Source organism: Larus michahellis, chromosome 2, assembly GCF_964199755.1.
Source record: "Larus michahellis chromosome 2, bLarMic1.1, whole genome shotgun sequence".
NCBI lineage: Eukaryota > Metazoa > Chordata > Aves > Charadriiformes > Laridae > Larus > Larus michahellis.
The window spans coordinates 98,483,634-98,508,363 of NC_133897.1; the positions used below are offsets into that span (position 1 = coordinate 98,483,634).

The window sequence follows — 24,730 nt, forward strand, 5'->3', positions numbered from 1 at the left end:
CGATGAACTGGTTTGATAAATACTAATCAAGAAAAAGAACAAGTATTTGAAAAGGGTAAACTAATATTTACATGAAGCATTAGCTAACCAAAGTTAATTGGCAATCAACTAATTTGAGTGACAGGAACTAAAAGTTTGCCTATGTATACTCTGCAGTATTGCTTTAATGAGGTTAATTTCTTCTGTTAATTTCTTCGAGTTTATCAGTTAGAGATTAATTAGCTGAAAAACAGAACAAAAAGTCATCCTGCTCTCTGACTGGATGGTTTCTCATAGCTAGAAACTGAAACACTGCAGTCCATCTTAACTGGAAGACCTTTAAGTATTGGCATCTCACATGTTTATGACTACAAAGGAAATCTTAATCACATTAAAACAAATTTGGATGCACTGTCAAGTGACAGGTTCAGTTACAATTTTATGAGACTAAAGGATTGGTCATCCTGCTGTAAGGATGTCAATTAAATGTTACATTTTAAAACAGATATTTCCTTTTTCTTACTACTAGCAATTCTAGTAACAGTAAAATCTATTTAACTATACAGAAGTTTAAAAGATTGACTAGTATTGGAGCTGTAAATAAGCATTTGGTCGGTACACAGTGATTTCTTACACATGTATCTTATGATAGCACAAACCCTTCATCTTTTTAGAAAATACTTGTGACTAGAATTTTGGAAAAGAGTTGAAGAGGGAAATGTATAGGAAATATAGGACAGCTTACAAACAAAATCCAAACTTCATCCCCTGTATTCAGGTTGTGAGAAGTCTAGATGTGATCTGAACACAGATTTCACTACACAAGGTGATATGCAAGAGTTATTCCATGTATTTAACTTTGCTTTGTAATCCTTCCATTAACATAAAGCATTAACAGCTAAGGAATGTAAGTACCTTACATAAATTGAGCATGTTTCAATTGAGATATATAAGTATATTTTTTTCTTTTTTAAAGTCTGACTAAAGATGATGAAAAGGTGCTGGTGAGATCCTGCATCTTGTCTCCAAACAACACTACTATGACTCACTTTTTTTCTTAGCTGTTCTAACTGCATGTGCCATTAATCAACTGCCCCATATTTCATCCTTGAAAGAGCAGTTACTTAGAAAAAACTCTCATTAAAAAAATCAAAATACTTGTGAAGAATCAGTGACTGCAAAACCGTTTACAGAAAACCACTAAACATCTTTGTGAAGCTTATTACAGTACCTGGTCAGCATAATGAATTACAGAACTTCAAAAAGGATGGTTTTGAAGAAGCTCTAAAGAAATTATCATACTATGCGATTCATATACTATATACATATTCTTTTTATTAAAATGTGTGTACATATATATATACACACTTGTATATTCACAGAGATGTACATGCTCAGACACAGAGTCTATATCTACCTGTCCATCCATGTTTGCATGGGGATGATTAATGATAACGAGCATTTACCTCAACATTTGTAATGACCATTTCTCTAACAACATAAGCAATCGTACAATCTTCAGAGTGGCATCTGACACGAAAGCTGCCATATTCCATTACATCTGGTGGATCAGGCCAATACTGATGACATTTGGTCTGTAAAGAAAATGAAGCACGCATCAAGACTGTATACAAGCACTTCTGTTTCCAGCCTCCCCTCCTATACTATCGTTCAGGGAATTCAAGGAGTGGTATAAAATATATTTTGGTTTGTTGGTGAGGCATTTACATCCAAACTGGAAAATACGATGACAAAATAGGCTAATTATCTATAAACTTATTTTAGTCATTTATAATAAAAATTCAGGTAAATTGGATGCAAGATGCATTCTCTCTGGTACTTATCTGCTATTCCTAAAATGACTTCTCAAGGCATATGTAGGAGGAGAAACAGATGGATTTATTCCACCTTAAGAAAAGTGTAGGGGGTGAATTTATAATAACTTCAGCCACGTAATAGCAGGTTATAGCAAAGACAGAACCACACTCTTCTGGAAAACGAACAATGAAAGGACAAGATGTGACTGAAAAAAAAAGATGCAAAAAGGGAAATTCTTATTAGATGTTGGCAAAAAATTTCTGTGATGATGGTCAACGAAAGAAACAAGATGCCTTATGAGGCTGTGGAATCACCATCCATGGAAATAATCAAAACTTAACTGACATGACATTGTGCAACCTGTATGAAGTTCAAAGTTGCCCCGGCTTTGAGCAGAGAGGAGTGGACCAGATATCTCCACAAGTCCCTTCAAACCTGAGTTATTCTTAGATCTTGAAGCAAGATCATGCTGGAGTGCAAAAAGTAGTGTGAACTTTAGTTCATGTGAATGTCATTTGTCAAAGAGACATGTATTTCTTTTCTATGCCAGATGCAAGACTGAGGACAGAAATCTTCTCTTAAATGACTAATTGTATCTAAATGCTAAAGTAATAAACAAAAGCCCAGAAACATTCTTATTGATGCAGGAAAGTATAATTTGCCCTCTGCCTCACACAGCTTTCATGCAAGGCCATAATGGCTTAACCTTCAAGTCTACCAACATGTGACATGCAAAGTCATACAGGTATGCGAATGCACCTGCTGTACATGCGATTTGGGGTACCCCAAAACACAAGTGAGAGCTGAAGTGCAATACAATATTAAAATTAAACCTATGAAATACCCTATCTTCTCTAAAAGAAAATAGATTTATTCTGCATACAACCATAAAGAACCATTTTCTCTCTTGTCTTCCATTGATGATAGTAAGAGCCCGATCTTCGGATCCCTACCACTCTATTGCTGAAATTATAGAGTCCTCCTTTTTCTGGTTCACCTTCTAAAGGCAGGTAAGGTAGGTACATCTAGACAGCATACATGTAACTTTTGTGGAAGTAATCCTAATGCCAATATCTATTCCTCAATTTAAAAGGTAAACTTAGAGCAGTGCTAATGACAGAAAGTTTGCTACCTCATTTCCCACCTAACCGAAGGCTGAAACATTGTGGAATAGACTGAAATTGGAAAAGCATTTCAGTGAGACACTGAAGAGAGCTCAAGTTTGCCCATCAACATAAAGGTTTAAATGTTTCATCCCAGTAATTAAATATTCTCATCTTCCACTCCTGCAACTCTAATCTTGTAAATAATTGCCATCATGTGACAAATACAAACCAAGTAGTTTCCAAGTACCATTCCACTGGACATATAAGAAAGGCATATTAAAGAAAAACTCCAACTGCGCTATAAGAAAATCCATGGGATTCATAAAAAACAATCTTGACACAACTCCCCAGACACTGCACCGAAAACTTTACTTAATTATGTGTGACCACAACAGCTGAGCTACAGTTGTTCTCTTCACAGCCTATACATTTTAATAATAACAGTTACTAGCTCCAAAAGAAATCAAACAAATTGATATTCTCATCATATTTATATTTCAGCTTTAGTTAATTTGGACTCTCTATCAACTTACAAACATTGCCTGTGCCACCTATAACTTTTTTTGTCTATAACTTCTTTTTAAACTAATACAGAATGGCAAGAGCTGGAAATTTTGAAATGTCAAAATTTCTTAATTCTACCTTTCTTAGGGCTCAATTTTTAATGGCTTGAAATCCAAATTTTAACCATTATGCCTGAAATTTTTACTGTAGTAGCTTATCTGTAATACTTTCCCCTTTAAATTTAAGACAAAATAACTTATCGGAACTGTTCTAAAAAAGGAACATTACTGGGGAAAAAAAAAGTTTTTTATCATACAGTACAAATCTTAACACCATTGAAAACAGATATTCTAGAATGTAAAATCTCCAGGGTTTGGGAAAAGGTTTGACATATGGCAATGAGGATCCTCTGCAAGAACACACATCTTTCTCTATCCCTGAAAATTCACCCACAAACTGGGCAAACACAAATCATCTCTGAAAGTAAACAAAACTTAGAAAAAGTGTCTGGTGTATTAAGGTACCAGCAGAATGGTCAGAAGGTAGTGACAAATCTACTTGAAGGTTCCAACTCACTGGGCAAAGTACAGACTAGTACTAACCTGCGTTTCTCCTCAATAGAAGGAAAAAAAAGCAGGAAGCTACGAAGAGAGCATTTTATGCTACACTGAAGGTATACAAGAGTCATCATCACCTCTACCTCTTAAAAGAAACTGTTCAGTTTTCAGTTTCTAAAACTTCAAAAACAATCCCTGTATGTACATTAAAAATCTAAAAACTTCATCTTTAAAACTACAAAGGATACATTTAATCAAAGAACAACAGAATACACCAGATACTGCTTTAATTTTCAGTGTATTATTATGAAATTAACGGAGTGCTAGAAGTTATTTAAACAGATTTAAAAGAATTATCAGAGCTATTCTAGGAAAGAACCTATGACATATATAAAAGTAAGTAGGTTAAATTCTGACCACCAGCATACTAAAACTAGAAAATACTGCAATGGCAGACTCTTGTTTGAAGCCAGACTGCAAGTTTTGCTCAACCTGCTCAATGCTTCCAGATGTCTGCTTAATCATCAGGAGAGCAAGTGCCACATGGAGCCCAACTCTCGGGGGCCGGGGTTGGGGGGGGGTGTGCGGAAATGACAACACATAGTACCTGGCTGATCAGCAAAACAGAATCCATTTGAGTCATTTCTGTTTATCAGACAGCTGGTTTGTCTCAAAGAAGCATAACAAAAAAAGTTGCGGAGTATCTGTTCCTCTAAGCAATTCAGAAAGCCTGGCCTTCAGAGAAATGATTCAACAGAATAAGCTGGCCTATTTTAGGGTTATTTAATCATAACAACAGGAAAAAAGTTTAAAGGCACAGTACATTTCTTCAGCATACAAAGAACCTGAACACTTACCCGTCCTCGTTCAGTAAGAGTTGTTAGCATGATGATCAGTGACAACTTGTGATCCCAGACTACTTGCCAGAAGTGCGCACATGTGTGTGGAAGAGGACCCTGAGTAGCAATGTACCTGTTCACAATGCCCACAGAAGGAATTTCCATCTATAAAGAGAAAGAAAAATCCCATATGAAGTTTGCTCTCACTACTGAAGTACTATTTTTCTTTAATTCAGCATTTCATTCAAACAGAGTTGAGGGAATATTAAGGCAGCAAGCTGAGTAATAAGACAATCAAGATCACAATTTATCATGTGAAAAATCTTTAAATGTTTAAATTAAATCAGATGTGTACTATAGATACTATAGTCCTTCATGCTGAACTAGGAAGAGATGATTAATAGTGAAAATGTACTTGAAAACTTGAAGCTGCAAAGCTTTCCAAATTTTCTTTAATATTTAGTAAGAAATAATGGCAAGGTATACCAAAAATACACCAGAAAAAGCTGATTATTGCCTGATGCTGGACACAGTAAGTTAATAGTTAATTCTGTGATTTAGGTGTTTAGCTTAAGTATCTGACAGAAACGTATATATACTTGTCCCTCTTCTCCCTGTCTCCCAGCCTACACATATGATTAGGGCAATCAGGGCCCTGCTTTATTTTCTGGACCCTACATAGCATAGTTGGTAGGCCGTAAGTGGTTCTAGAGGAGAAAAGGCTTAGTTTTAAGCTACAGGAGACGACCTCAGCATTTGCAGTATATGGAAAGGTAAAAGAATTTTTACTGGTTAAAGAGCCTGCACATATCACAGTGTATACCACATGCTTGCATCTACTGTGTATCAAGACGGCCATTTGTTTCACAAGAGACACTTCATCTTTTACATTATGAATCTTCACATCTTTTATGCTTACAAATCCCAAAAATAAAAATCGAAACCGCCTTATTTCTTAAAAAGGCTAAATTTAGTCTGCTATTGTAATACAGAAAGTGGCCAAATGCAGGTTTCTGTATGACTTACATTCACGTAATTCGCATTAATGTAATCTTCATCTCCTTGCAATATTATCCTTGTGGCATCATCTGCACATAAAAAAAAAATATGAAGAGGGAATCAAATTAGCAATTAAAGGGCGTACTTCCCTTCTATTAAGTCAAAAACCTGAGGAACTGCAGACACAAACAGCAGATACAAACCAAAATAGATAACCATTTAGAAAATAAAACGAACAATTATATGACTTTGGGTATATAATGAAATCTTTAATCAAGAAGTTCAATACAACAGTTTTATAAGCTATCGTTTAGAGGATAAAGCAAAATTGGCAGAAAGTCTGTACTTAATACTCACATGGTAGAACATCTTTGTATCTGTTCTTGTCCATATTCTGAGGTACCTTTGCACATGTAACAGCCAATCCTGGTTTCTTTCTATAAAGTTGCTGCAAGACAGAATTAAAAATGGTAGGATTTTGAGGGATGTGATTATGCTATACACACACTAAGTAGATTCACATGAAAACACACAGACTGAAAAGAAAAATCGTAAGTTACTTTCTTTAATCTTTCTCCTAACCATCTGCAAAATTCACTTGAGAGATTTTTATATTTTTTAACATGACAAGAATTTCTATTACTACTAGCCCATCATCATCTCTAGAAGAATTTCTAGGAAAAAAGACAGCAAGTGTAAGAGTCATTGATACAAACTGTTTCCCTGCAAGGTTGCCTTTTCCTTATAAAACTGTGTGCCAGAAGGAAATCAGAGGTTGAAGGTGGAAGAAGTGAGCAATAAAAGACATCAGAAGAAAAAGAAAGCTGCAGACCGATATTTTCTGGAATCAACTGTAATACAAAAGATTCAAACAAGCTTCTGTTCTCTGGACTAAAGCCATCACATTCAACCCTGCAATTACCTGAAAAAACAAAGCTTCAATGCATCACAATCTCTTAACATGTGACTCTCCTTCTTTTGGGCTAACCCCTATCTTGCGAACTTTATCTTGAGTAAATGTAGGCATACAAGTATATAACCAAAACCAAATTTTAAGGTCAAAATGCATTACATGCATTGTACAAAACAATACAAGGTACGGAGGGGGGAAAAACATATCAACAACAACATCAAGAAATGCAATTTTTCTGTATTAAATATACATGAAAGCAACTTAAAACTGGGTTATTAACATGGCTACGCCGAAGTTTTATATACTTCACTGAACATTTACCAGAGAGCTCATTATAACTTACATGTTTAATGAACATTTAAAGTATGGTTCCACACATAAAATGGAACATTTAGAATATGGTTCCACACATAAAATGGAATGAAAAAAATAGGAGGCTAAAATCCTCTAAGTTGGTTGAGAGAAAAGGAACAATACACAAAAAGCTTATTCTACCGTAGGTTACTGAACCCTAAGACTTGGTGTCACAGCTCACCATGTTTTTCAACTTGAACACCATAAACAAGCCACATGAGAAGAGAACTTGACAATATATGTAACAACCAAACAGGTTCTATCAGTTATAACTCAAGTTCCATTTTTACTAGAGCCACGTTGTGATTTCTACTTTTTTTGGGGGAGACAGGAAATAATAATTCAATATTAAGTAACAATTCTGGAGCTTCATTATTGTTGCCTGGCAAAAAGTCATTTGCCATTGACAGACTTATAATTCTGCCGAAGTGGAAGAAGATATTTTGGAAAAACTTGATTATTCATAGTTTACTGGATAATTATTTACTGTTTTAGTAATGTGAATGGAGGGTTTGAGAGCCACCAAAGGGGATGAGGTGACACTGCAATTATCTCTTAACATCTCTTAACATGAGATCACTACACAATGAACTGAAACAAAGCTGTCCCCTAGTTTATTAGATTTCAAAAAGGTTTTGTGCTTTTTTGGTAACATCAGTACTATCATTCTATAAATGCTGTCAGGAGGAGTCATAAAAGATCAAATATCCTATAAAGATTATTACAGGTTGTGCACAAATTTAGTCAGCAACTTTGATGATTAACAAAGCATTGAAAGGTTAGTTCATATCTTTTGAGTTACTGTTTCAATGGCCAACAGACTCATTACTATTGCTGCATCGCAACCAGTGCTGTGGATTTTGGAAAGCAGCTATGAACCTTAGTCTACAATTCATTAAAAAAAGGGGAATCTTAACTCTCAGAAACGTTGGAAACAAAGCAAACCTCATAAAAAGTAGTGGTTATGCAATAAGCAATACCGCAACTCTTCAGCCACCACCGTTAAATCTTACGGCATTTGAAGAACCAGCAAAGGAAAAATATCAAAATGGGGAAAAATCGTATTGCTTTTCTACAGTTTTCAGCATCAGAAAGGGTTACTCCAGAACTCAATGTGAAATTTGCAAGTCATAATAACCAGGGTTTCTCCACAGTTACTACAAATACTTAGATCCATAAAAGCAAAACAAACACAAACATGCATACACTGTACTACTCCCTTGCCACTTGAGAAGCAGATAAATTATTTTTGGGAATTTCTTACACTAACACTGAAGGAACTAATTTAATAAACTATAAAAACATTTTATTAGTCAGTTTTCTATGACATTTCTTGCTAACACACTGAAGAACATGACAAACATTAATTCATTAATCTACACAGCAATCTTCTAAGTTTCATCCTGTATACAGGGGAATCTCACCTATGAGGTAATCTGCCCAAGAAGTAACCATCAATGTTTTAGATCAGCAGGGAGAAACACCACAGAACTGGACATTACAAATGTCCTGGAAATGGAAATAAACACTCCAACACTTTCAAATCAACCTCTAAGAGCAGATAATGACAAATCGTCAAGTTGCTCCTGCTATTCTGTGAAAGAAGGCCGCAAGAGAGAACCTGAAACCCTAACTTAAGGTATAAAAGATGTTTTAGAAGTGTCACCGAGTGACACATTAAAAAGAAACAAAGTACAAGACCGACCTCTGTCAAAACCTCACTATTCTACACAACAAAATAATTAAGAAGAAAATATTAATTTAGTGAGCTTTGGGTACTTAAGCTAAAAACATATTCATTAAAACACATTTTTCTCACCAGATGATGTTTTATGCAAGACTGATAACTAATTCTTCCCTATAATAAGTAGTGAAGGGTAAAACTGCTGGGCAAGTCATATTCTTGCTCTCTTGAGATAAGACTGAATGGAAGCAATGCGATTTCCAGTTAATTAAGCTCTTATAGTACTTGCTGGTCACAGCTATTGGTCTATATTAATGGCATTTGAGAGCTGAGTGTTACCTACCTCAAACTGAATAAGGACTGACCCACTTTCCAGCCCTTTCCTTAGCTGCTCCATAGACTCCTCCAGTGTATCACCACCATAATCAGAACAGATAGGAAGAAGAGATTCTGGGAGATTGTGGGAATCAGCTTCGTCTTCTGATTTAGGCTCCACAAACTGTTTAACCACTGAAAAATGTATTGAAAATTAAAATTGGTTACATACAGTATTAATGTGTTTTCAACACATTAAAATTTACCAGCTTGCAAGAACAACAAAGCCTGCAAAGACAGGGCCTCAGGAAAGCAAACAGCAATACATTTAACTGCATTTCTTTATATACTATATTACTGTGGAAACTACTAAGACTGAAATGTCCTTATGACCTTTCAGAAAACGTAACTCCTCAAGGTGCCTATCTATGAAAGCAAAGATCTTGACTTCGAAGCACAAAGTGTTTTCCTGCAACTTTGTCCTACAGAATGGACATCCACCATGGTAAAATACAAATGAGCATTGCCTAAAATAAGTTTAGACCATAATTAATGGAATATCTCTGTAAGAAGTTTACATAAGTTTGGACCCTCAACAGCGAAATGAACACAAACATACTCACATTGTACCATTGCCATTCACCTTGCCATTAGAGGAGCAACTGAATTACCTTTTGCAATTTCTTATGCTAACGTTGAAGGCACTAACTCAATAAACTACAAAAAAAAATTATTAGTCAGTCTTCTATGACATTGCTTGCTAACATGTTGATGAACACGACAAACATTAATGAATTAATCTACACAGCAGTTCTGTCTCTATAACTGCTATTGTATCACCAAGCGTGTTCACCAGTGGTTATTCTCTGCAGTCATCAGAATGGCCAAACTTCAGAAAATGGGGACCGGTTCATACTCATGCCTATATAAATGACTGGCATGGGGCCACTGGTTATCTTTAGCTAAGAGCAGACTTCTCTTATCTGCAAGTAGGAAGGGGATTGGAAAAGTTAAGGGAAGACTAAATGCTGCATTATAGTCCTTTCTGCTGGCTCTATAATAGGTGCAGGACTGTTTAGGGAAAACAAGACCAAGAGCACATCTGTATTCCTAGAAACACAAAAAATTTTAAATAAAGCAAATGCTACAGAAGTACGTATCATTTAGGCAGTTTTATTCCCTCCTGTTTCCCAGTGATGCACAATCCCTTCAGATTTTTCAGTTTTAATGTAATCAGAAACTCTGTGCAAAGCCCTTCCATAATCGTGTGCGTTAAGACCTTATCAGAGCTCTTAAGGAAAGTAAATAATAAACTAGAAGCTCTTGGGATCTGCATGTATTTAAATATGGAGCAAGCAAAACTGAGCTGGATGGGTTCCCCAAATTTTAAATATACAGGCTTAAGACCCTGCATATTTCAGAGATTGTCTTCTGTTTGCTGGCAGCAGCTGAGCAAGTAGTCAACACGGGTTAAGCTCAGTATTGTCACAAAATGTCTACTCTAAGAATGAAAAGAAAAGAAAAAAAACAAACCGAAACCCAAAAGAAGTTTACTTGACTTCTTTCATTGTATAATTGTGCTGAGGAACCACCCATGGGTATTTGCAAACCCGCAACTGGGGATTTGTGAAATTATGCTATATTTACAAAAAACCCAAACAAACAAAAAACACTTTTTCAAGGGACTATTTGTTCTTATAGATTTTTAGACTTAAAAATTAAGAAATTCTAACTCAATGTATTCTTTGTTGCAGTGGTAAGAACTTACATAGTTAAAACTATTTGTACAACTAGTTCAAATCCAGGGAGATCTACTTTTTAGCACAGACCTATTCCCAGTGCACTGAGAACACATTTATGTAAACAGAAGAGGGTATAACACCAAGCATAAGAGCAACAGTCTCAAAAACATTAAAAGTGAATAAAATTAGCCCAGTTACCTTTCCGTCTGACCAAAAGTGCAAGCTCTCTTGTGTGAGATTCTCTGCTGGCTTTTATGAACATGACCACTTGGTCATGCGTGTGCTCTGAGATATCTCGGCCATTAATTAATACTATCTGATCACCTTCATTCAGTTTTGGAATGCATTTATCAGCCTGTTTCAAGACCAAAGAAACACATTAATGTCATTGCATCCAGTCATATAAGCAGGAATACATCAGGATATTAAGTTCATCACGTAAGCAAAGACTTCAGAGTTCTCCTGACAAGGTTCCATCTTCTGTATCAGAAGTTCTATCAGAAGGTTCAGATCTAAAGCTGTCTTTCTTGCTTCAAAGCCCCTCAATGAAGATGAGAAACAGTTCAAACAGCATATTGATAGCCATAAAAAGAATTTGTATTTATCAAACAGCCATCATCAGATTGGTCTTAAAAATCAGATTTCAGACTCCAAGCCTCAACAAACACTGGTTATAGCCATTTGCAAATTAATTTCTGGAAAAAGTGTTTTGGGCACATGAGATAACGCCCTTCAGTTTTTATGCAGTGAATACTGAGAAGTCCAAACATGACTTCGATGAATGTAATTTAAATAACATGACATTCCCCAGGCATGCACTTTTTAAAATTTAAAGAAATCCATAGACATTTCACATTTTTGTTATTTATCACATTCTTGTTTGGTGGATATGAAACAATATCTACAAATAGAGAACATTCTTCCTCACTTCATTCACTGAAAGTTTTAATAGGAAGGTGTGGGTAAGTATTCAACCTACGATGCTCAAGTACCCTGTATTTGTGACAAATTCTTTCTACCTGTGCTGCAGAGAACACTACAACAAAGTTTTCCCCATCACACGTGAAAACTTGCGTTATGTCTTGTCTTGGACACAACAATTTAGATTGTTTGGCTTTTTTCTGTCACACCTCTTGTTCTAAGTCCAGTGCAAAGCAATTCAAACTATGACCAGTGTATGAAGATGATGCTACAAAGATGATTAAGGGAGGAGAGCTGAGAGTGTTTAGCGTAGAAAGAGAAGGGTCAGGGTGGGATCTTGTCGACGTATATCAATACTTTAAGGGAAGATGCAGCCAGGCTCTCTTCAGTGGCACCCGGTGACAGGACAAAGAGGCAATGGGTACAAACTAAAACAGGAGGCTCCACGTGAACATCAGGAAGTGCTTTTTTACTCTGAGGGTGACTGAGCTCTGGAGCAGGCTGCCCAGAGACATAGTGGAGTCTCCCACCTTGGAGTATTCAAAAGCCATCTGGACACGGTCCTGGGCAACTTGCTCTAGGTGACCCTTGAGGAGAGGGGGTTGGACAAGATTACCCTCCAGGTCCCTTTCAGCCTTCTGTGATTCTGTAATATGAATGTGCAGGATTCTACAACTTTTGAGTGTCAAGTAGTGTAACAATTTTACTTTCATTGCTATCCTAATTTTTATTTTGTCTAGGAAATAAACAGCTAAACAAGAGTGACATAATTACATATACACTCCATTTCATTTGTTATATGAGACAGACCTTTACTGTTATTCTCTATTCATAGTTGTTCCCTGCATTTCCTTAATGCCTGTACAGGTTCCCTGAACTTTATTCATCCAATATTATTAGCCCTATCAAAAAGACATCACCAACCCCCAAAATGTGAACAAGATGTTCTAATTGGACCTGATCCTGGTTATGCCTTGCACTGATGGCTCCTAAAGCAAGTTCATCAGTGATGTACTATATTACCTAGTAAAAAGTAGGAGGAGATGGAAAGTAGTAATGAAAGAGCCAACAAGAAAAAAAATGCAGAATAAAAAAAAAAGAGGCAAGGATATGAAAAAGAAAATAAATTGGGGTCCACTTGTGTCAGAATAAAATAAAAGGAAAGAAAACTTAAGACATGTATTAGTGCCATGAAACAGATAAAGGAGAAGGGAATAAGAGATGTATGCAAGAGGAAAAAATCCCAAGCAGAAAAGCTGCTTAAAAATTTTAAAATTGAACAGTTTCCCACAACTTTTTCCAAAGAAATAAGGAAAGAAAATAATGAAGAATAGGGAAGATTGACAATGATTAATAAAAAAGGCAAATGTAAACAGAAAAAGAATGTTAATTAGGAACAGCCATGGTGTTCTTTAACACTGATTTAAGTAGGTATTCACAGCTCTCCAAAAGACTCCCTTGCCACATATTCTACAATTTACGAAGGCAAGACTGAAGAATGCAACTATGAATGATTGATTTAATCACTCTGAAATATTGTTTGAGATAAAAATTATTCTCTCTGAAATATAATTATTTTAAAAGATAAGTGACATAAAGACCATATCAGGTCAGTCTAGCAGAGTCAAAAAGTCAACAAGAACATGGAGGGAATGGTTTCTGATCTCCTATATTTGTCTATAATTTAGATTTCTTGGCTGGTTGCTGGCTATTATTCTTTATTACAGGAGATTAATGTCTTTGCTCAAAGAAACTTTATTAATCATGTGACATGTTAATGCCTCCACTCTCTTACTAGAATCATCTGACTATATAAAATATATCTTGAAGGAGAATTAATTCCTTCTATGTAAGCATAATTTGTAGATTTTTCAGATACTGAGCTTTTCCAGACAATTAATTACGTTAAAGGCTTCCCGTCCCATTGACACATCCAATGTTTCATTTTATGCTAATCACCTTGTTATTGCTCCAAGAAGCATGCATACAATTTTTCAATGAGAAGTTCTGTTAAATAAAACCATGACAACTTCCTTAGCACCTTAGGACATTAATAATGTTTGTGAAAAAAAATCAGTATAGGATTTTAGTTAAAAAAAAAAAACCCAACAGATGCAATAAACAGTTGTCCTTTAGATATCATGCTCTCCTACAACAATTTTGGCTACTCTGTCCTACAATCTTCCCGGCATACTAGATTACTCCTATACTAGAGGGGGATTTTTAAAAGAACTTTAGGATGTGAAAGGGAAAATACTGCCTTATTTTGGCGAGTAGATTTGCTTCCCCTCCTCCACAAAAAATATGGTACTTTTTGTAGGAAAGTGGGAAAATGTGACCTACAAACCTGAGAAATAATCTTAGCAAATAATATTACCAAACAGCATCCCTGAGGACAATTTACAAGGTAATAAGTGAATCTAGAGCAAGTTAAAATACTAGGCAACTACAATGAAGGAAAGGAATCATTGAGCTAAAATAACGTAAAAATGCATTCCATTGACTGCTTAACTTGAACTTTCAAGTATCAGCTTAATTTCATTAAACAGTCAAGAACAGGTGAAATTTAGTTTATGGGAAACAATGTAATCAATGTTAATACTGCTATGGTCTAAAAATAAGTCTATTTTCTTCCTCTTGCCGTAACACGATGTGATTTCTATCACACAACTACTGTTGAGTATACCTTATTGGGTAACTTTTTCCAATTTATTCCCTGACCCTTGATAACTTGCTCGCTTGGTGGCAAGCTTGGTCTCCTACTAAGGCTGGAGAGCTAACTGGCCACTTGCATCTATGCCTATGCCACTAACTGGAGACACTTAAATGAAGTCTGTAAGTTAGAAGACTGGTCCTTTTCCAGGCCAAGATTAAAAAAAAATCAAACCAGACCAATACTGATAATTTCCTACTACTCTTTTATTTCAATAATTATTGTAGTTCATAAACGAGTGCTATGCACTGCAAAAGTCAAGCCACAAATCATCTATGTGACAAAAACAACTTCTCAGACAATCTTGTTTGGCTTGATTTACATCATGACACATAGGTATCAGTCCTGTGACTGTTATCAAATTTCCAAAGAGTCTACAAGACACAGAGTGCATCAGAGTTTTAGGATTAACCCAGCAACATTTCCTATCAAGTTTGCAGTGAAATTATAAGAGTTGGGAAATACACTTTGGAAGAAGGTGAGTGAAAAAAAATTTGAGACAGAACAGCATATGTCCTCAGAAATATATGCACCAATTATTTATTTAAAAAATTACCAAGATGTTATATTACTATTATTTCACAATTCAGCAGAAGAATTCAATGGCTGTACTGATTCTCATGAGTGTTCTACCTAGTCCATAAATATTTCCAACAAGCAAAAAATCCATGGCAACATAAGAATAGAGCAAACATATTCTGCACCCTTTGTCCCCTACAAGTACTTTCCCGTCCTACAAATATTTTTAGCCCGAAGGATTTCCTCAGCCTATTGTCATTTGCCTATTCAGTAACTGCTTGCAGGTTTTTCTCCCAACTATTTGTCCTCTCCTGATCGCCCGCAAAATTATTTTAACTACAGCAGCCTCTGCCAAGGAGTTTCATAGGTCTATCTTATGCATGAAGAACTACTTCACTAAGCATGAAGAATCCGACTTTCACTACCTTAGTTTGATAGCCTGTAGTTCTTCTACACAGGAATCCTCTGTGCACAGTGCTCCTAATCTTGCAGATCTCTACTACATGTCCCTTACACTAGATCTTTTTTCTAGGCTGCAGGGATCCAGACTACTCACTTCTTTAATGAGCACTGTTCCATATCTTCAGTCATTGCTCTTGCCCCTCATCAAACATTTTCCAGTTCAAGACGCACTTTTTGAGATGACAGGGGGAAATAAACATGCCTTCCACTGGTATCTTGTTTGGCTAATGCTTCCACATCTTTTCATCTGTGGTTTAAGAGACTACTGGTCAAATCAATTTCTAAAGAGAATAGCTCAGCTGCTCTCTCATACTGCTTATGGGTTTCTCAGTTCCTATGTGTATGGACCTGTGGGAGTGGTGGAGGGAGTAATAAAGGGAGGGATTAAAAGTCTTAAGAATTTACTTACAGGTGATCCTGGAGTTATTCTTGATACCACTAATGGCATTTTTTGATCCACACCACCCTAGAGGAATGGCAAGTAATAACAATCATAAGTATATCATTATAATAAGGATAAGCAGTATTTAAAACAAGTAACCACTTATTTTTGGTTTTATATGAACTTAATGCTCTGCCATTACAGGCAGGGGTAGTAAGACTGAATTTTCATCAGTAAATGGGGGGGGAGGGTGTGGTGTTTTTAATGTTTTTAATGGACTGATTTCCAGTAAACTAGACTCAGAGTCTTTGCTTGGCCATATATTTTAATAGGCAATAAACAGATCAAATGCAGCTTTTATTATAACCCTACCCTTCAAGCAAGCCTAATTCAGTACTTGAACCTGCAAGGTGGACAGTGTTCTTGGGTGTTGTGATGAACCTGCAAGGGATCGGGTAGGATCAAAGCTCCAGACAACTGTATCCCTTATTCTCTTTACATGATGTTCTATCACTGCCCCGCCAATAAATGCCCAAGATCAAACTCCGCCCTGATTTTGATACTATGGCTACTTTACACTACTCTATCTGCTTAAATGGAATTTCAGTGAGGGAATGTAAAAAATTTACAATCGTCAATTACCAACAGTAATTTCCATTTTCTTCATAAATTAATTTTCACCTTTCCAATATTATTTTTAATAGATATATTCATTTGGACAGTACAAACTATTTAACTTGTTTTATAATACAGAGGTCCAATGTATAAACGTTGATGTCTTAAATTAGACTTCCAAGTTCATATTTAAGCAGCCAAACAGGCAATCTGCTTTGGAAATGTGGCATGTCCATAGCGTATGCAACTAAAAGCCACAGAACTAACAGAGGCTTATTTCTGTAAATGTTGTTTTAGCATTTAAGGATTAGGCTGCCACTTATAAAAACTCTCGGTCCATAAGAAATGCCTGTAGAATATACTGCTTTCTCCAAAACATTGCATTAAAAATGAAAAATAATCACAGAGTCAAAGCATAGCATCTCTACAAAGCATTTAAAAATAACTAAAACATTACTGTTTTACCTTTAGATTAAATCCAAACTTCCCGTCTTCATCTGGTATGATACGCACCAAAAGTAAATCTCCCTCAATTAGGTCATTCTGCAACACAAAAAACCAAACCAAAACTTTTCCAATTTTTAAAGGAAAATAGCAGCAAATTAGAAAATAGTGCATCCAAATTTAGATGTGCTGACCAAGAATACTCTATGTAAATCCATATTTAAAATAGGAAGAAGCTAATGTTACAGAATATACTCACGATTGTAACCTTTTAGATTGTGAAAATAGCAACGCGCATAACAGCGAATATGTTCTCTGCTTGCTGTGTCCTAACACTGTTACTCTCATCTTAGCTTTCTCAACTGATAGCTCCTCTTAAAATTTTCGATGTCTTGTCTTTACTAAAGGAGACTTAGAAGGAAAAAACATTAGGCACTACACATTTGAACCAATTCTGCTCTAAGGACTATGAAGTTACTACTTCTTCCCCAGTTTTTCTCCTGTAAATGAGGGCATTGGTATCTTTGCAAGCGATCCACCAGTCAGAAGGATTAAAGTTGGCAGCAGCTACTGGACAGGCAGGTTTGGAGGCTGTTTGGCACCACTCTGGAACAGGCTGGAAAAAGGGGAGGAATGATCCACTACCATAGCGCCAGCTGGGAGGAGCTACTCTAGCCAGCACAGAATTGTGCCTGCTATTAAGACGTACAGTAGCTTGAGTTATCTGATCTTTCCTTGGAGGAATAAGATTTAATCACTTAAGTATTCCCATTCCACGAGGAACTTCCCCTGGTGATGCTTGTGGAAACCTGGACACTATGGAAATCAATGTAGTTGATAGGCTTGCCTATCATACTGTACACAATCTTGGATAAGCCTGAATAGTAAAGCAAGACTTATTGTTATTACTGCATAAAATACGCTCATCATGGAACATAACCACACTTTTTGTTGGTTGTTAATCTACAGTTCAAAGCTACCTTTAGTACTAGTTTTGACTTTAAAAGAAGGAAATCAGACATACCTTATCACAGTAGTACTGACAGGAATCTTCTGTCGAGTTACTTTTTGTAATATTGTCATATGTTTCTAAGAACTGTTTATCGACCCCTTCCAACGCGTAAGAGCCAGAAATGTTACCAACTCCATTGGGAGACTGAGCCAAGGCTTTAGGTGAGGTACGGGTCAGAGAACTCCGTGTTGGACTGTTTCCCAATACATTCCTTCATTTAAAAAACAAAAATAAATATTACAAAGGTATTGTTATCCAGATTTTTAAATTAAATAGCAAAACATCCAAATGTACGGCCCAGTTAAGAGCAAGCCAACTCTGTACTTTAGATTTAAAACCACTTCTTGAGGTGCAGGGTAACAGGATTGGGAGTATGATCTAAATCTATAATTTGATCAGCGAACATCCAGAAGAATGGACAAAACAAGAGTAGCATAATCATAGTATTTGGATGTATCCATGAAATGCACTGTTGCTGTGGTACAGGAAATCACAGTAACAGGAAGAGAGATGAATCCCAGGGAAAAGACGCTTCAGTTGCCAATCCTACTCATGAAAACCTTCTGCCATGATTCCACTCTCATTCTTGCAAAGCACTTTTCATTCCTCCCTCTCATGACTGCCATCTCAATTTTATCCCTCCGCAAGAAGGTGCTTTGCGGAAAAGTCATAGCAAATTGTCAGAGAAATAGTGACAATGAAAGGTTTAATGACAGTTAATATATTCTGTCATCCAGTCAGCTATAACCATGAAGGACCCAGAATTAAATGGGGGTGCAGACTTGGCTAAGTCAGTCAAGAATTTTAAAATTCAAGGATAACATAAATGGGTGAGTAAACAAACACCTAAATTCTTAGAATTGGCGAAATTGCCTGGTCATGCTCCAGGACAATTCAAACATTCATTTCGTTACATGCCCTCTTCTGAAGAAGATGAAGTGCAGACCTCTGTCTAATACAACTAAACCCCTTCTTTAATTAGATCAAACTCACAGATACCGTACGCATGAACAGATCCGTCTTTATAAACACTACATCGCACTTTGTGAAAACCTCTGTGCTGGGGAAACCCCAGGTGTAGCTCAGACAGTGTTTCATATCACTAACCGTGTTGCGTATGGCAAAAACTGAGTCCTAGCTACTTGTATTACCCAACTGCAGACAGACCTTGCGCTTACATGACAGATCATCATGCTCAGTGGCAGTACCTTTTGCAAGAATACTCTGCGCTGCTACTGACAACCCAGCACTGCAATGAAGCATATTTGATCCTTGGAAGTACACCTGCTGTTAGTTGTTTATGGCAGTTTATCCCTAAAAGCAACATCAAATTCTCACAGGGTTAAAGTAGCAGAAGTATATGTAAGTAAACCCTGGCACCGAAATTTGTAAATTCAAACATTCATCTCTGCCCTGGTACTAGTCTAGCTAGGTATGTGAGCTTTTCTGAACCGTTTCCAGCAGCAACTGCTAGCTGTCAAAAAAGAAGTAATACTACACTATAGAGGAATGTAGCTTAGGCTTTTAATGTACAGGACTCACATTGCAGCCAACTTTAATAATGCAAACACTTATTTCTCGGCTTATAGAAATCTGACTGCAACAAACACAAACATTCTGAAAGGTGCCATCAAGGAAACTTATTCTTGCCATAATATTTCTGATGTCGTTTTTATCTGATAGCTTCCAGGACGCGTCATGATGCCTGTGAGGTCAATGGTAAGCAAGTAGGAACACTGTATGTAAATATATCCTAAGAGTTTTTTCAGAACATTGCAATGTTCTGAAAAAACAAAACAAACAAAAAACCCAACAACAGACATTTCACTTACAAGTTGAGATTAGAGATCATAATGATTTTTCAGTGTAGAAAAAAATAACAGTATCAGAAAAATATGACAATTTTTTTCAGTTAATGCTTTCTGACACTACATAAAGAGTTACCAGATAAAACCGCCAGTGGATTTTTGCATCATTAATCTTTTACATCAGTTTTTAACCAACTTTTTTGTTAATAGTGACTAGGGGTGTATTAGGACTTAAGAATTTCCACATCCTGGTCGAAAAAAAATATTTTTTTTTCCCCCCACAAATCTTTACAATCTTCATTGGTTTATATGTTTATTTGTGTCTTCTAACCATACAATACCAATACTTTGAAAAATCAGTTCAAGTTATGTATTTTATTATATATCTTAAAGCTAGAGATGCCATAGTAGAAAAGTTCAAAGAAAACTCACTTTGGCGATTCTTGTTCAGACGACCTGTTAAAAAAACAAAACAAAACAGTAAATGAACATAAGTTAAGTCTTGAGGAAAACAATAACTGAACTCTAATGAAAAAAAAATAAAAACGCCTGCACAAAAGCCAAAAGGTGTGCTCACAGTAAATTAAAGAATACTTAATCCTGTGCTGAAAGTCTGAATCAGACAATTATGAAATATATGACACACTCGACAAAAATCCCAGGACGGCTTTAACCACTCACTTCCACTTTTGGCACAAGCCCAACTACAGGCAACACACATCTGCTACTGCAACTTGAACTATGTTGGAGTTTACAGAGGCAATTTAGTATGACACACTACATCATTTAAGAAACTTTTAAGTGTAGATCACGATGACTACAGATGTCACTGACTGTGTTTTCTAAAACTCAAACGTGGCAAAATCTTTATGTATAGGTAACAAAAAATGAGCATAGGCTGCTTCAGAAACATGAATTTTCTTACATGTTCTCGTAATGCAAGAGCAGAACAGATGTAGGCAGAAAACTTTAAGACAAAGCATAACTAAAGCAGAAGTGGTTACACAGATGAGGACAATCTAGCATGCAAAAGAAATCAAAATTTGCACTACATAGCATTTTCCAAGGCATTCAATTAACTCCATCAGAAGTCACCTGAAATAGCGAGCTAAACAATATTACATCAATTAAAACAATAGGTGTGACACTAAGACAAATTTTAAAGTAAAGGTTACCAAAAGGGTACTTGCAAAGCAAAGTAAGTTTAAGGCAGATGGGATAGCTTTACAAATTTGATTAAGTAATAACCAAAAAACCTGGAGCGATATAAGTCCATGCTGGAAAAATACAAACACAAGTAGTCTGGTTTGAATGCAGAATTGTTGAATTGTCAAGTTGTAGGAGGGAATTCACAGTATACAGTTAAAATTCCAACTGTTGTTCCCTAAAAACCCCTCAATACTAAGAATTACGTACTATGTTTCATCAAAACTACAGTAAAAATAGCAGCAGTATTAGTCTAGTTAAGTTACATGTATTCTACAATATGAAGAAATTCTTCCTTGAGAGGCGGGGATGGTAAAGCTTGATTCCCTACAAATTTGTGGAGGTTTGGGTTATGTGTACTTTAATTATTATTTTTTTTAAAGCACTACACTTCTTCCTTTTTTACTGCAGTCATGCCCCCCTTCTGATTCCACTGACATCCATCACCCCCGCTCTCCCACAAATACCTCTATTTCTCCTTGTTTGCAATCCCCATAGTACCCCCAGCAGTGCACAGCAGATCCTTTGGGAACGTCCATTGAACCTGTACTGTAATTGCTCAGTGAGAGGACAAGATCAGTTTAAGGTTTTCTTTTCTGCCTAGTCACTGACTTTCACTAATCTTGTAGAAAATTTTGTACCTTTGAAAACTCGATGCCTACATTAGATTTGACTGCAATCGTCCAGACATTCTAAAGTGGGAACAGAGGCAGACAGGCAGTGCAATGACATAAGCCTTATTTCCTTAGGAAGTCATGCTAAAAATAAAGAAACATTGGATTTATTTTCATTTAAGCTAATTGATTTCCTTCTGAGGCAAAGCACAATGAAACTGCACATCTTTTCTATGTTTTGCCACAGCAGAGCTACAGCTCTATTACTGAATTCAATGTAGAATTCACATTGCCATAAGTTAACCCCTTCCAAAAGCCTTCCCCAAAAATTTACTATCTGTAAAACTGTGATGCAAACAGACACAATATCCCTATCTTAATATATCTCCCCTTCCCCCCCCCCCCCCCGCCCCCCGAGTAGAGTGAGGTTATTTGAGAAAGAAAACAACTTGATCTTCCATTCATATACCGTGTATACACATAGAGCAAATTTTTCATCATCTCGCCAATACATTCAGAGACTTAGATGTGGGATATAAATTCTTAGTAATGTTTGCTGAAGGTTTATCTGTTGGATTATTGCACTTGAATTCAACCATACCAGCTCTGAAAGAGTTACTGAATCACTCTGTAACCTTTTAAAGTGAAAAAAGGTAAACAAAAATTTGACCTAGGAAGCGAACAAATTCAGTGCTTAAAAGAATTCATCAGGGACAATGCAGCTGTGTCTTCCTAAAGTCTTTAGTAGCTCAGCACACTAGAGCTGCAGAATTTTGATCTCCGCAACTTAAATAGTATTTCTAACATTTAATTACTCACTGATATGTTAACATGAATAATTAGATGATCTTTTCTGGCTATACATTATTCCACATTTTACTAATGTATCTTCCTCATTTCACAACACAGGACAAGGACCATATTTTAAGTCAATAAAGAAGAACACTCACCAGACCAGCCATTCAACTTTTTCATCAAGAAAGAGCGCCTTTCCTTGCAAGGAGATTAAGCTTTCCATTGATGAAGCTAACAAGCACCACTTTAGAACTCTTCCTTACTCCACAATATATCTAAAATGATGCCATTTCAATCTTTCCTTCACTGTGGATTGCTCTGCTAGTGACAATCTTTATAATAAAACTCTTTGCCCTGAAGAAAAAATAATATAACTTTCCTCTTCTGTCAGGAGGACAAAAAGAACAGGTCTTAAGGGAAGACCACTCCTCCCCATTTCAGTGTGCCCTACCAGGGAATTCTGCTATTCTGAGAACTGAGGACGATAAACTACAGCAGAGTAAAACCCCAAGAGAAAAGGGACAACTGAAACAATAGAACTGTAGCAACCCCCCTCCCTCCCACTTTAAAAACAACTGAAGGAAACATCTGTAGGTTTATGCCCTTGTGGTGTTCTTCAAGTTCTTAAAGCTTCTTTTATTCTAACACCTGCAGGGCTGGGACGACCAAGTGTGCCAGCACTTCCCTTACCACCTCTTTTCTGAGAGCTCACCATTAAAACTGGGATCATTATTCATCAGCCAAATAAGTAGAAAATATTTAGTCACACTTTTTTTGCTGCCTTTTGGAGAAATTTATATACAGAATGACTTGCACAGTTAATGTTCAGCATTTCTACAAACAAAATGACTGTGTAAGGTCTCCATGTAGATTCTTTGTACTGCATACTTAAGAGTACCATTACAGGAAAAACTTGCAGACTTCATGGTATACACAAGTTTTCCAATGATTTTTCTATAAATTCCAAACATCCACATTTGTAAGCTGCTGCCATCACCCATATAAAAGGAAAATTTGAATTAGTCTGCATTGCCTCTATGAACGATATTCCAGTTTACTGACTTTCCATAAATGTTTCATACATTCTGATACTCTGCAACTGCTTGGCTTGCTGTAAAATTTGTCTTATCACAGATTTGCAATTCAACTTTGAGACTTTCTTTTTTGGATGTGAAATGACTGTTTTTTGAACTGGCAAGAAAAGCATAGTACATTTTAATAAGGATGTATATTTAAAAAGAAAGGTTTACATGTAAGCAAAGCATATACATGTACTGTTTTCATGTATATTTGAGCAGAAAAGCACAGTAAAACTCATAAAAGTCTATTAGTAGTAGTCTTAAAACCCTAACTTGAAACTAACTGAAATGTTCTGAGATCCACTACCTAGCATTAGAACATCTTCCTTGAGAAAGACTGAAGTACATGAATAAGGGCAACAGACTCTTGTGAAATGCAGTTTATTGTAAGAACAAGGAACTGAACCCATCTACGTATGATTATAAATTAAGGATAAAAAACTTGGTTTAATTTTTTTTTAATTATTTGCAATTTTCTATCAAGAAAGTAGTTATTAGGACTTGGCTGGATACATCTGAAGGGTACTTTCATCAACTGCACTGCTTTACAAATTTTGTTCACAAAAGGAATTATGTTGTAGTTAAAATAATGATGTGTTCCCATAGTACATTCACCAAATCTCACTATGAGCTACAGTTTATTGTCTATCAAAATGGCAACCTGAAAGAATTGAACAAACGCAGCATACGTTCAGGAAATCTATTTTCAGTGCAGTACCTTCACCAGTTGATGCATCACACTTACACCAGGAGCGTATATGCACTTCCAGAAATTCATAGCACAGTGCAAGTGAATTTCCGTTTTGTATACTAGTTCATCATTTCATTTCCTTCCCCTCCAACTCTGGCACTGTACACATTATGCCATCTATATCACCAGCAAAAGATAGTTTTAGAACGTAAGTTAAAGAGGTTTATAGCTCTGCAAGCATGTTTAACTTTAAAAGAAAAGCTTATGTGGGAATATATTGCATTTATAACAAGTAGAATTGTAGACCCAAAGTAATTTAGGTTGAAAGTGATCTTGAGAGATCACCTAAAGTCTTGTTCAAAGAACAGCCAACATCAAAGTTAGATGAGGACGTTCAGGTCCTTGTCATGTTGCATTTCGAGGTTTTCCAAGGATGGAAACACTCTACCTTTCCGTCAATGTGTACGAGGTTTTAACTAATCTCAGTGGGATTTCCCCCCCCCCCCCACCTGTCTTTTGCGCATTTCCCTTGCTGTAACTTGTGTCCATTGCTTCACCTGTTTTTGCTGTGCGTCTCCGAGAACAGTTGGCTCCATATTCTTGATAACCCCCTTTTGGCAGAGTAAGGCAACAACGCAACCAGGCCCCTCCTCAGTCCT

The 24,730-nt window shown here is 36.3% G+C and overlaps 1 protein-coding gene across 3 annotated transcripts in view; it reads right to left on the reverse strand.

Moving 5' to 3' along the window:
- PTPN3 (protein tyrosine phosphatase non-receptor type 3) overlaps positions 1-24,730 on the reverse strand; it is a 133,184-nt gene that overhangs the window by 15,854 nt on the left and 92,600 nt on the right. For all 3 annotated transcript variants that reach the window (XM_074576352.1, XM_074576353.1, XM_074576350.1), the window contains exons 15-24: positions 20,119-20,142; positions 17,891-18,089; positions 16,888-16,965; positions 15,835-15,891; positions 11,009-11,165; positions 9,097-9,263; positions 6,160-6,250; positions 5,830-5,891; positions 4,822-4,968; positions 1,446-1,574 (exon numbers count right to left, since the gene is read on the reverse strand). In XM_074576352.1, the coding sequence (XP_074432453.1) occupies positions 1,446-1,574; positions 4,822-4,968; positions 5,830-5,891; positions 6,160-6,250; positions 9,097-9,263; positions 11,009-11,165; positions 15,835-15,891; positions 16,888-16,965; positions 17,891-18,089; positions 20,119-20,142 (1,111 nt within the window). The remainder of the gene's footprint in view (positions 1-1,445; positions 1,575-4,821; positions 4,969-5,829; positions 5,892-6,159; positions 6,251-9,096; positions 9,264-11,008; positions 11,166-15,834; positions 15,892-16,887; positions 16,966-17,890; positions 18,090-20,118; positions 20,143-24,730) is intronic.